Source organism: Acartia tonsa, chromosome 4, assembly GCF_053477335.1.
Source record: "Acartia tonsa isolate MP-2025a chromosome 4, ASM5347733v1, whole genome shotgun sequence".
Classification (NCBI taxonomy): Eukaryota; Metazoa; Arthropoda; class Copepoda; order Calanoida; family Acartiidae; genus Acartia; species Acartia tonsa.
Genome location: NC_137263.1, coordinates 46,723,637 through 46,736,976, shown reverse-complemented (window position 1 = coordinate 46,736,976; position 13,340 = coordinate 46,723,637). Strand labels below are relative to the sequence as shown.

The 13,340-nt window shown below is 33.8% G+C and overlaps 1 protein-coding gene across 1 annotated transcript in view; it reads left to right on the top strand.

Annotated features, from left to right (window-relative positions):
• Positions 1–3,229: 3,229 nt before the first annotated feature.
• The window catches only part of LOC145317424 (uncharacterized), a 44,692-nt gene continuing 34,581 nt past the window's right edge, over positions 3,230–13,340 (top strand). Inside the window, exon 1 of the mRNA XM_080158499.1 lies at positions 3,230–4,929. Coding sequence (XP_080014625.1) covers positions 3,697–4,929 — 1,233 coding nt within the window. The 5' untranslated portion in view covers positions 3,230–3,696. The remainder of the gene's footprint in view (positions 4,930–13,340) is intronic.

Below are 13,340 nucleotides of genomic sequence, written 5' to 3'. Positions count from 1 at the left end.
TGTTTTTAAAATCGTACCTTGTTGTTTAAGGAACCGCCATTTAAAGTTTGAAATCGATAAGGGAATTCTAACATGTATACATTAACCAAAAGAGCTAACCTTTACTTACAAACGGACATACAGACCCTAATTATATAAAAGCGTTTAAAAATGACCCGAAACGTTTATACACCAATTTTTGTACAAACTTTATTCATATAAAATATTTAACTCGTATCATGAATCAGTCTTTTGTTGTACAAAATCTTGCCATAAATTGGAGAAAAAATTTGTTTTGCGCAGCGCACATAATCTCAGCCAATTATGATCATATTCGCTTTTCATGAGAAGCAAGGCATAGAAAAATGCATGCCGTGCCCCCTCTCTTTTTACACGAATTCTCTCGTCAATACATGTAGTGCACATGCAAGCAAAATAATGCATGCATTACCATTAAATGCAGCCAACAAAGATGGTTTTTAGATGACCATAACTGAACAAATAGGGTGTAAAGATGGAGGGGGAATTATTCAGGGATCTAAAGGGATAAGACACTGGTCGATAAATTGATGTACATCCCCAATAATGATACACAAAATTACCCATTCAGTAGAATAAAATTTGTGGTTGAAACGTTTGAACTTAATGATTAAACCAATCAAAATTCACTATAGTCCCCAAAGTTACTAAGCCAACGAATAAGAAAACGTTATTACAAAACTTTAGGGACTAGTTCAATAAACAACCCACCAACCCCTATCTCTCTTTGGAATTATTGAAGTGCAGCAGCATGCATCTGACCCAGAGCTGCATGTCAATCATGAGCTCTTTAAAGCAGCGGAGGGTGGTGATGGTGTAGATATAGATTCAGCACAGCACACCCTTATTATTATATGTACACTTAAGTATATGGTAAGATAGGAATTTTTGTTTAATAGTGTCCAGTCTAACTCATCCACCAACCACTATCATCAATTTTGTAGTAGAAAGGGAGAGGATAGGGTATACACCCCCCTCTTCGGTGTGGCAAGAATGTATGTCTTATTACACATAGACAAGTATATTATTTTCTAGTATGGATTCGAAACCGATTAATATCCGCTGGATTACAACCGGTTATCAGCCATACTGAAAAATTGCATTGTATTACTGACAATTGTCTACAAATGTTAAATTAAAATAATAAGAAAAATACTAGTTTTGTTAGCCCGAGCTTTCGACCACTTGTGGCTAACAAAACTGGTTTTAATTATATAATTTTTCAATCTAATATCCTTAGAAGTCTGTCAATAATAAGATGCGATAAATAACTGTAAAGAATGATAAAATCAGCTTATACCAACAACAAAATTATTTCAGAAAAAAATGACGAAACCTTCATGTGACTTTTAGATATCATTGGGGACCAACACTTGTAGAATTGACGACTTTTTTATCTACCCCTCAAATATTATTTTAGATTTAGTTCGCTTGTTGGCTATACCTTATTCCTGTGTCCAAATACCCTAATGACATATAGATTAAAATTGATATAATTTTCAAAAGAAAAACTTTTATTTTTAAAATTACATTTATGAGTGTTCATCACAAATAAATAGATTATTTTATTTTCATTTATTACAAAACTCAATTTTACTCCTATTTGAGAATTTAAAGTTATAAACAAAACAAAAACTACCCCCCCCCCCCCTTATTTCCATTTAATTTCAATTGTACCTACTTTGTGTAAAAGTACCAAATTTTCTTTAGCTCCAATTTAGCACAATTAGAGAATTCATTTAGTACATGATATTTAAAGCTTCTACAAGAGAAACCTAGAATTGCAGTTCAAATGCAGATATCCCCCTCCTTATTTTGAATTAAATAAAAATTAAGGGGGGGGGGGGGTTGTTTTTCATTTGTATGTTTATTACTTTAGGACAGGTTATGTTGTAAAAGTGGCTGAAAAGTCAGCCACTTTTACTAGCTTCTTCTTGTTGTGTCATACTCATAATTGTGTCTCAATCCTTTTATAAAATGTTTATATGTTGTGAGACTTGGGAATTAAAAATACAACAAAAAGTAGTTGAAGTCAGAGCTCATGATTCAGTAAATTAATTTCATTTGAACTTGCTAAAAATTTGGATATTTGAGTAGTAAAATGTTGTCATAAAACTTGTTTTGTACTGTTGCAACACTCAAAAAAAACATCTTTTTGAGTCATTTTAAAAGTTTTACAAAATGTGTAAATATATAAAAGATAAGATAATGATGGCATTTATTATAAATTCTTCGCGACATTAAATTTTTGTGAGAAATACACAAAATTGCGAAATTGGATACGGACGTTTTCCTTGCAACACTGAACACACACACACACACACACCATAGCCACTCGCCCTTCTCTTTCACACTCTGTCCAATAAATCGTGTTTACCCCTTCCCCATTACTGCAAAAATTGTATAAGTATAAGAGAGGGTCTATAAACAAAGATAGCTTAGAGAGACGGGAAGAAAGAGGAAGAGGGTCTTCCCAGTTTTGTCCGTCTGTATTCTCAAGCAATGTGTGTGTGTGAAAACGTGTGGATCTTTGTTCGTTCGACTACTTGTGTGTGTGTGTGTGTGTGATAGTAAGGGTAGAAAATACAAGAGGGAGGTAGAATTAAAATGTACTAGAGAAGTGGGGGCGGAGGGTGAATTTGTGAGGAGCACTACTATCTTCACGGAGGGACATGCAGCTGATTCGGGGAAGGTATATCAGGGGCTGGTGGGATGAAAATACTGCAAGGGAAAGGGGTTGAGTCTCGTCTCGTCCAGCCTGGCTCCAGACTTCAATGCAGCCACCAGCACCCCACACCCGTCTCATAAACCCGGCACGCCGCCAACACAGACAAGTCTCTCACACTCCCACTCCCCACCTCTCTTTCCCCTACACCCCTCTCTCTCTCTCTTTCTGTATATTGCACTCAGACAGTGGGATACTAACTAAACTAAAATAAACTGATGCCAAATCAGTTTTTAAACACCACTATTTTTACTAGTTGTAGTGCTAAAAATGTAAGCTAAAACCTTTCTAAATCTACTATATGTGTATTGTTTTGGCTTCAAAAGAATCATACAAAAACAAAGTTTTCCTGTCCTCTCTTTCTCCAGAGAGAATAGTTGAGACAGCAAATAAAATATGCAAATTCAGTCCAAACTAGTGTCGGCCATTTTGTATTGCTTGACATCCGTGTACAATACAGTTGGGAGAGACACTCACACTCACTCAGTCACACAGTATAGCAGACAGAATAGGACAGAGAGGAGTGTAATACTCCTGACAGAGGGCAGGTGTCCCACAACATAATAAACTATATTTTCAATGTTATAACAGAAAAAAAGATATTCTATGCAAGAGATATATTTTTTGATAAAAAAACCCAAAATGCTAACTATAGTGAAATACAAATGTAGCTAAAACTTTTAAGAAATGGTGAAATAATGTAGCTATAGAAATGTGTTTATAGTCATTGTGTTTACAAGATACTAACTTTAAAACTAACACAGATAAAAGTTATATTCGTAGTGAAATTCTTATCTCTTTGAAAATTAATAAAACTACATGCATATACCCAATATTTGTGTGTGTGTGTGTGTCTGTTTGTGTGTAATTGTGCAAACAAAGTGACGAATATTAATGTATAATACAAGAATAAATTTTTCTTATCTCAAATATAAAGTTTGAAAGGTGAGGCAATGATGTCTGAGTCTGGGGGAGGAGGGGGCCTCGCCTCCACCCCGTCACAAATTCGTCAAGTTATCGACGCATTCAACAGAAACGCGTCCAACTCGCTGCATGGACCCTCGCGCCTGGAAGAACACATCGGCCGAGCCAAGTCTAAGATATCCAGCACAGACGTTGATATATTTCGTGTTACTGGGCCCATACGACCGCTGGGCGGTGGAAATTTGTCCTACCGCCGACTAGATCCTGGCGGCGGTGGCGGCCAGGAGGCTGGTTTAGATCTCAGCAAACATCCGCTGTGGCTGCGGGAACGATTTCTCCAGATGCATCAGCAGCACAAGGTTGGACAGGAAATGCTGCGCCAGCAACAGCAGGCCGCGCAGGCAGAACGGGCCAGTCATCTGACAGGCGAGAAAATTCGCCAGCTTAGCCAACGTGCTTCAGAAAAGTTGCGCATGCCAGTCCCGTCGCCGAATAATTTGTCAGCAAAGCACCGAGGCAGCAAAGAGCTGGAGGTGGCGTACAAGCCAGGCGCTGGTGGTCACACGCCCAACGTCTCGGCGGTACCGATCATGTCTTCCAATGACAATAACTGGGCCGAGTTGGAGGAGACCATCATTGATGGAGAGCGCATCTCATGCTTTGTAGTTGGTGGGGAGCCGCGGCTGTGTTTGCCGCAGTTTCTTAATTTTGTTCTCGCCCGCGTCGAGTTGACAGACATCAAGCAGGCCTGTGATAAGCTACAAATCTACTGTGCCACCTGCTCCACCCAGCAGTTACAAATCCTTAAGGAGGCCAAGATCTTGCCTAACACCGCATGCCAGTGCGGCCTCATCACCAAGTCCGATGCTGAGCGGTTGTGCAGCTTTTTGCTGGAGCGCCATCCGCCGCGAGCCTCCATCCGGATGGGCGACCCCAAGGCGTCGCCGTTTTCCTTCCGGGTGGAACACGACTGCTTCGGGCGGTGCGAGGGCTTGGTGCTGCCAGAGGCCTACACCTCACCTGACGCCCGCTGCATCGAGTGCATACAGTGCGGTGGACTTTTTTCGCCGCGAAAATTTGTGACACACGCGCACGACGGCGCGGAAAATAAAACGTGCCACTGGGGCTTCAGCTCCGACAACTGGCGCATTTACCTTCGCCTCTCAGAGGCATACTCGGAGGTAGAACGAGAGCGACACCTGAAAGTCCTTGACGACTTTAAACTTCGTTTCTGGCAGACAACTGGCTCCAAACGACCACAGGTATTTAAAATATATTTTTTTACATTATCTCTAAGAGTGAGAATTTTCTGGATTAGGTTTTACTTACTTATTGCGCAACACCTACCATTCTGGAAATAGCAGTCATTCTTATGTCAAAAAATTACAAATAAAAATATTATTTTTTAAAATTTAAAACCGAAAATAGGTAGTTATTTTTCGCATCGTATTATAAACAACTTTCCGCGGATATGAAATGTACAATTTTAAATTTTACAAGGCACGGGCTAACAAAACTGGTTATATAATATTATGATTGTACCTTTTAATATTCGTAGAAAACTGGATATAATACGATGCTAGATATGATTTTCCGTATGACTGAGAATCGGTTCTAAACCACCGGATATTAATCGGTTTCGAAGCCATACTGGAAAAATGTTTCTGGTCAAAGTGATCAGAATAAAAGATTTGTGCAAATTATATATATATGGGGGAAGAGGAAAAAGAATTAGAGCACATATTTTCAGGCAACTTTTTGTGTACATTCTATCCCCTCCCTCCCCCTACCCTACACCCCTATACACCTAGTTTCAGCCATATGAGTGCTTCTTAGTTACATGTATTTAGCATCAGGGATCTTAGGGGATAAGACAATGAACTAAATGATAAAGATGTACAACACACATCAAAATAAACAAAATTGCCCCCAATTTTTAGTGAAAAGTTTGGACAACACAATTAACATCCAATAAAAGTTTATAAGTTAACGCATGACAGATCGTGTTTACAAAAGTCTGGGGAACACAGTAAAAGTGTCGGACTGATTATGACGTAAAAAAAAAATTAGCCAATGAGAGGCCACAATAAATTTTACAATTGGTCAATAATGGCCTCTCATTGGCTAATTTTTTTTGTTACGTCATAATCAGTCCGACACTTTTACTGTGTTCAAGTCTGGGGACTATTATAATTTACATTCCATTGTTCCATCCCTCCCTGATATAGCATACATATGTGATGTATATGTGTATGTATATATGTTTACAATGAAAAAAAACTGTCCTAGTTAAGCTAAAAACGACTAGGGGATGGATGTTTACATCTTTTTATTATGTGTCTCTTTTATTCATTTAAATTTTAATAATTAGAAGTTTTATAAACACTAGTTGAAATTTTTAGAAATATTTTAAATATATCTACTAGTAATTAATAGCCGCAGTCACAATTTAAGTATACAAAAACCTACAGTATTTTATCAATAACCCCCCTTTTTTAATAACAGAATTAGCTTAATTTCATAGCCTAAGGTACTAAAAAATAATATAAAAATAACAAAAAATACCTTTTTTGTTTTGATTTTTGTGTTTTTTATATAGATTTCGAAAGAGCTTCTTAGTACATGTTTATATGAAGCTATATATATGAATATTTATCTTTCTTGAATGTTTCTTAAAGAAATAAATACTTAGATTACGAGGTATTTTCATTGATTCTGTCTCCATTTGTTCCTTTTGACTTACAAATTATTTTGAAGAATATTAAAAACCACAAAGATGAATATATAAAAAAGTTATATGGTAATAAAAATGATTTATATATACCTAGTGGATAAAAAATGTGCGTGCCAAATGGTAGCCGCCCCTTTTCCATTCTTTAATTCTTAGTTCAGTTGTGATTTTGCAGAAGTTATGATTTTTATAAATGATTGGGTTAGTTTTATTTAGGGGTTTCACTTATATTGCATCTGGAACATAAACCTATTTTTTAGGTTAGGTTAGGTTAAGATTACTTCATAGGGATAGGGTCACACAGGGTTGGAGCATCCCGAAGGAGCTAGAAATAAGTTTTTTTTACATAAATTAAAAATAAGAGAGTGGAGGGGGGATTCGGTGGCCAATAAATAGGTTTAAGTGAAATCACCTTATAGTTTTATTTTTATTCTATATATACTTTTACTGTTTTTGTGACTTACAAACATGAATATGAAAAAAAAACTTATTAGAAGGCCTGGAGGCCAACAAAACTTATACTACATAAAAAAACACTCTACAATGCGATACGATACATGATTTTTCAGTATTGCTTAGAAGTGATTTTAATCATATGGGGAATGATATAGTTTACGTAGTTAAAGATTTTCCATTCTATTTATGGTTTCTTATTTTTATAATCTAGAACATAATTATATGCGTAGATTTTTTTTGATGTCATAAGTTTTTACATTCTATATTCATTATATTTTATACAACAACCGAATTGTCATTAATTTTTAAATAAAAAGAAACAATATCAAATGTAAAGTAACTTTTAAACATCTAACAATTAGTAAAACACCCCAGTCAACAAAGCCAATGATATATCTAATTATCCTAAATATTAATCTGATTTTTGGAATACTGATTCCTAGGACAACAACAAAAATTTTAAGGAAAGCACCTCTGATCAAGTCCTTAAAATGCAAATATGTCCTTAATTAGTATTCTGTATTTAAACAAATTTACAGATAAATTTTTGTTGACTCATTCATTTATACTTGCTTATTTAGTTCTGACACTCTACAAATGTTAATGTTCGTTTGTCCTACCGTTTCAGAGCTTCTCTTTTATGGACGTTGTCATCCTTGTTTGTAAAAAACGGATTTGTGGTTCATATGCAATATGAGGTAAACTACCGAAGTTTGGTTTTAAGAAAAAACATTTTTACTAGGGTTTAATTTTTCAAAATGGCCACAAGTATTATTATGCAGAAAGAGGGGTCAATGGGCTGTTTATTACACCAGTCCCCAAAGTTTTGTAATAATGTTTTCTTATTCGTTTGCTCATCAACTTTGGGGACTTTAGTGAATTTTGTTTGGTTGGTTTATTAAGTTGAAAGTTCAAAAGTTTCAACCACTAATTTTACGCTACAGAAGGGGTAGTTTTGTGTATCATCATTGGGATGTACATCAATTTATCGGCCATTGTCTTATCCCGTTAGATCCCTGATTATTATGTTGTTACACCCTGTACAATTTCTGGTCCTATTTACAGAATGCAAGTTGGTAGTTTTCCAGTAGTCAGAAAGCCAAAGAGAGAGAGAGAGAGAGAGGAGGTTTTAGGGAGAACTAGAGGGGTGTGTGTGTGTGTGTTTGTGTGTGAAGGGTTTATAGTAAAAATCCTCGAAATCATAATATTACTACATTTCTCTCCCCTATATATCAATATTAAGCTTTTCGGGTCAAATAACGACGTAAATAAAAAAAACGTTATCGATTTAATGAGTGTCATTAACCTTTTTTTTGGTTATAAATAGATTTTAAGATTTGTAATAACTCTTAATAGTAAAGAATAACAATTGTTATTATATATAAAACCCTGGGAGGGAGGGGGCATTGAACTGTTTATTACTCTAGTCCCCAGAGTTTTATAATAATGTTTTCTTATTCTTTGGCTTAACAACTTTGGGTACTTTTAAAGAATTTTGATTGGTTGGTTTATTAATAGAGTGTCCATACGTTTTAACTATAAATGTAATCTACAGAAGGGGAAATTATGTGTTTTATCATTGGGGAAGTACATTAATTATCGGCCATTGTCTTATCCCTTTAAAACCCTTTTTAAAACCACTTTAAAACCTTATATGTTCTTAAATTATTTAGATAGGGTTTGAAAAATGAGAAACAAATGATAATAACCTAAGAATGCTTTTTGTGCCTATAGAAATGACTTCATACTTGCCTACCATTGGTCAATTTAAATGTAGACTAACCTGTCGTTGGTTATTTAGTCCGTGTATTGGCCTATTATTGATCATTTGCATTGTGTGAAGTCATTTTTATAGGCACTATAAAGAGCTTCTTACCAAAGTCCAATGCGTTTTTTATTTTTTAACCCAGGACGATAAAAATTAATTAGTCAGTCTAGTCCTCCTATTTTTGAGGTCAGCTTTTTACATGATGATTCTTTTTATAAAGCTTTTTATTTGACACATATTTGTAGTTAAACTTCGTTTTTTATTACATTGATAAAACTGCTTTTATATGATCCTATCATTTAAATACTAGTTGATTCGCCTCTAGCCCCTAGGTTATTGCAGGGGAGGTTAGGAAAATTGCCTTTTATAAAGCATCTCCGAAAATTACATCCAATTTGGACCATCCTTTTACGAGATCTTAACCGTCAGATTAAATACATTACTTCTTCATATTTTATTTAAGTAAATTTTTTGCATAATCAATGTTTGTTTTGTTAAATGAATTTCAGACAAATGTAAAGATAAAGAAAACTTATCATGAATTCGTTTTATTATCTTTGTCTTAAGACGTAATATGTGTTACACTTATAATTATAAAACTTTAAAAAATCTTTAATAAGATTCTAAAAGAATTAAAGTAGTCCCCAAAAATGTATGATAACGTTTTCTTTTTCATTGGCTTAACAACTTTGGGGACTTTAATTGAATTTTGATTGGTTGGTTCATTAAGTTTGGTGTCCAAAAGTTTTAAGCACTAATTGTAATTTACAGAAGGGGTTGTATTTGATCATTAGGGATGTGAATCAATTTATCTGCCATTAACTTATCCCTTTAGATCACTGGGTTTAGGTCAAAAGGGTATCTTATAATATCCTATCGTGTGCTGTGCAATAATATTTTTCGCAGCAAATATTCTGTTTATTCAAGCTTTATTCAGTGGTCTGTTATTTATATGTCCATGAAAATTAGTCTTGTAAAAAATATGGATCATTTTAAAATCCAATGGCTCTTATGGTTTAAAATAAAAATACTCTAATTTTGGTTTAGCAACAAAGCTTCGTTAGTATTTGACATCATCGTTCTTGTTAATATAACAAGAATAGTTATATTTTGACAAGCAGCTAAATTTGTTTGATAAAATGTATAGCTGTAATTAACGCTGTTTGATACTACCGTATAAACTATAAAACAAGGATGACATTATCCATAAACTCGAAGCTCTGGGACGGTAGGATAAACGAACATTAACACTTGTAGAGTGTCAGAACTGAATAATCAAAATTTAAATGTATAAAAGTCGAAACAAAATAGTAAGTAAATTTGTTGAAATACAGGATAATGTTTAAGTACATACTTACATTTTTAGGAATCAATGTTAGAGATGCTTCGCTTATGACATTGTACTTTATTGTCCTAGGAATCAGTATTCCAAAAATCAGATCAATCGGAAAACATACACATTAAAATTTGGCGTTAAAAAACTTAAAAATCTACATGATTAAAATGGACGTACGGACGGACGGACCGATCCTAATTATAGAAAAGCTTCGCTTTTAAAAAGTATCTTTGTAAGGATAAGTAAAGTGGTTTTTAACAAATCATATCCTCATAATTTTGCTTTGAGAAGGGGTTAGGGTCGGGTTCAGTGGATTTTGGTGGGTGATTATTGGACACGCTGGCTTGATTGGTTGGTTCAAACTAGAAGAGTCAAAACTTTTCATCCAATAATATTCATCTACAGATAGGGTAATTTTGTTTTTCATTCTTAGGGATGTATTGCAATTTATCGTCCAATGTCTTATCCCTTAAGATCCCTGATTTTGCCACTATCCTAAAGTTCTAGCTTTTTTATAAAGTAAAAAAAACATTTCTTTTGTCTGTAAGCCATTCTGCTTTTGTGGAGTGATTTCCAAGATATTTTAGGACTCTAGAAATCCTTTGTAGACGAAACGAAAGTATTAACAGCCAAGAAAAGGGGTTGGTGGCAGGGATCTAAAGGGATAAGATAATGGCCAATTATTTGATGTACATACCCAATGATGGTACACATAATTACCCCTTCTCTAGATTACAATTAGTGGTTGAAACGTTTGGACACTCAACTAAATAAACAAAACAATCTAATTCAAAGAAAGTCCCAAAAACTGTTAAGCCATCGAAAAAGATTAAAATTTTTGGGACTATTGTAATAAACAGCCCAATGTGCCTTTCTTTCCTGGGTTGGTGGTAAAGCTTAATTTGATTCTTATCAGTATATGTTATCTAAAATGTATTATAATACCCTTCGAGAATTGAATGTATTTTCTTTATTTATGAGCTTTACCTCTTTATGAATAGAATGCCCTGGTAAAAATAACTAAAGTTTTATTCAGAACCCAAATTTTTTAAAATAATTTTTATTGAATGTCGCAAAAATGTTTTTAATATCTATTGGCTCTTGATTATATAAGTTACATCAGTGGACGTATGACTATGCATCCCTTCTTTTTACCGCCCCCTTTGGTGAATCGCAGTGCACGCCACTGCTTGGAAGTAATATGAAACTGAGATGTTTTTTTTCCATATTTGCCTTGCGGCCAGAAAAAAATATTAATTCAAGAGATCTTACAAAACAGACAAGCTACTTTTTCTTCTTTAATACTAAAGTAGTTAAATGCATAAGTGTGTGTCTATTGTGATCTCTAAAACGACTACCAATTATGCTATGTGTAACAAGTAGAAGAGCTTTGAATGGTCCCGGCAGCATTAAAGCTGTTCAATGGGATTAATGTACCACTCAAAGAAAAAAATATTTACTATTAGCCGAAAAAATAATTATTTAAAATTAATATAAAGAATTTCTCCATATAAAAAAAAGTAACCCCATTAAAAAACTAGTTTAGCGTAATGTTAAATTTGAAATGGATAGTTTGAAACGGCCCCTTCTTAATGTTTTGGGTTCCCCATATTTTTTATGTGTTTTTTAGCTGAAAGCTACTCTTTGACTCAGTTCTATTTGTAATAAGTATGTCTAAAAATTAGTCAACTGTATTTTTTGAAGACCTGGAAAGTGTCATGTGTGACGTCATAAAATACGTCTAATTCCATCTCTGTTTTAGGGGTTTCCTTTTCCACTTCCCCTCTCATCCCGCCTTTTTAAACGTATTTTTATGACGTCACACATGACACTTTCCAGTGATTCATTTTTTTAACAAATTTATCACTAAAATTTTTAGGGTTTGCATAATCAAAAATGTTTATAAAGCTACCAAATTATTGTTGACCTACGTGTTTTGTATAAATTCGTTCCTATTTTTATTTTTTCTTTGTTTGGCTTTAATGGGGTATAAGGCTGGAAGCCTAACTAATAAATTACAAAAAGCTGAGGCAAAAACTAAAGAATTTTTTGCAGATTTTTACATAATTATTATTTGTGAAAATTTTAACATTTAGTTTTTAAGAATAATAGTGACTTAGCCCATAGCTTAAAAAAGCTTTTTCTTAGGGGAGTTGGGTGTTACTCACTTTTCTTTTTCTGGATAACTGGATTAGAATTAAGATCAGATAGGGGGGGGGGGGATTACAGTATCCCAGTTGATCAACTTCCTTAAAAAATAGCTTAAAACCTGCTTCTACATTTCACTAAAAAAAGACTTTCCGGTGTAAAAATTCCTTTGCAAAAGAAGGAAAAATACACATTCATAATTTCTCTTTTAAAATAGAATTTAAAATGTTTTACCTACATAAAAGAATATTAAAGATTTTGAAAAAATATCTTTTATTTAAAATTCTATTGATAAAAAATGCATTTCTTTATGAAGTGGGTTGTTTTTTTGGAGGTTAATTCTATTTAGTTTTAACACAATAGTTTTATAGAATAGGAATTTATCAGAGCTTTTTAGGGAATTTTATATCTTTCTAAATATATGTTTTTTAATATTTTTTTGAAAATAAGATGATAATGAAAAAAATATTCAACTGACTATAAATCCAAGATTTGGATTATTTGATCATCCATTAAACAGACAACCAACACTTTGATTGCAAGAACTTTGTCTAAGAACCTTTTTATTGAGCAAATTCTTCTGACATAGCAGCAGAAGGAACCATTTTCAATGACTTCTTTCTAATATTAGAATCTGTACAAACCGAATAGACATAGGTATTACACATTTTATAAATCCGAGTTTTTATTAGATTTTAAGTTTCGCAGACATTTTACAATATAGATGTATATATATATATATATATATATATGTGTGTGTGTGAGTGTGTGTGTATGTGTGTGTATATGTGTGTGTGTGGGTATGGGTGTGTGTGTGTTTTAAGTCTTTATAGACATTTACAATTATCTTGCAGACAATTAAAAGCACATTGTATTTTCCTGTACATCTTAAAACTTTATTACAATTCTGTGTAATGATTTATAACAATCTTTTTTTTACTAGTGGTTGCACCCCTAGAATCTAGGTTCTACCTATTTTTTTGGGAGTTAAGTTGGAATAAAAATGGTTAAACCATCCCAAGGCTCAAAATTAAAATCTTGTCTTTTGTATAACACTTTAATGTTTCTCATCTGTAAAAAAATGTTAAATTGTTTTTGCTTTGCTACTTATTTGCTTTATTGTCATTTATGAAAAACTAGCGGCTACGCCCCTAGCATCTAGGGACTCTGAGGGGCTAAAAATATAGCTTAAAATCATCCTAAGGCTTAAATCTGAAAATTAAACAGCCTAAAA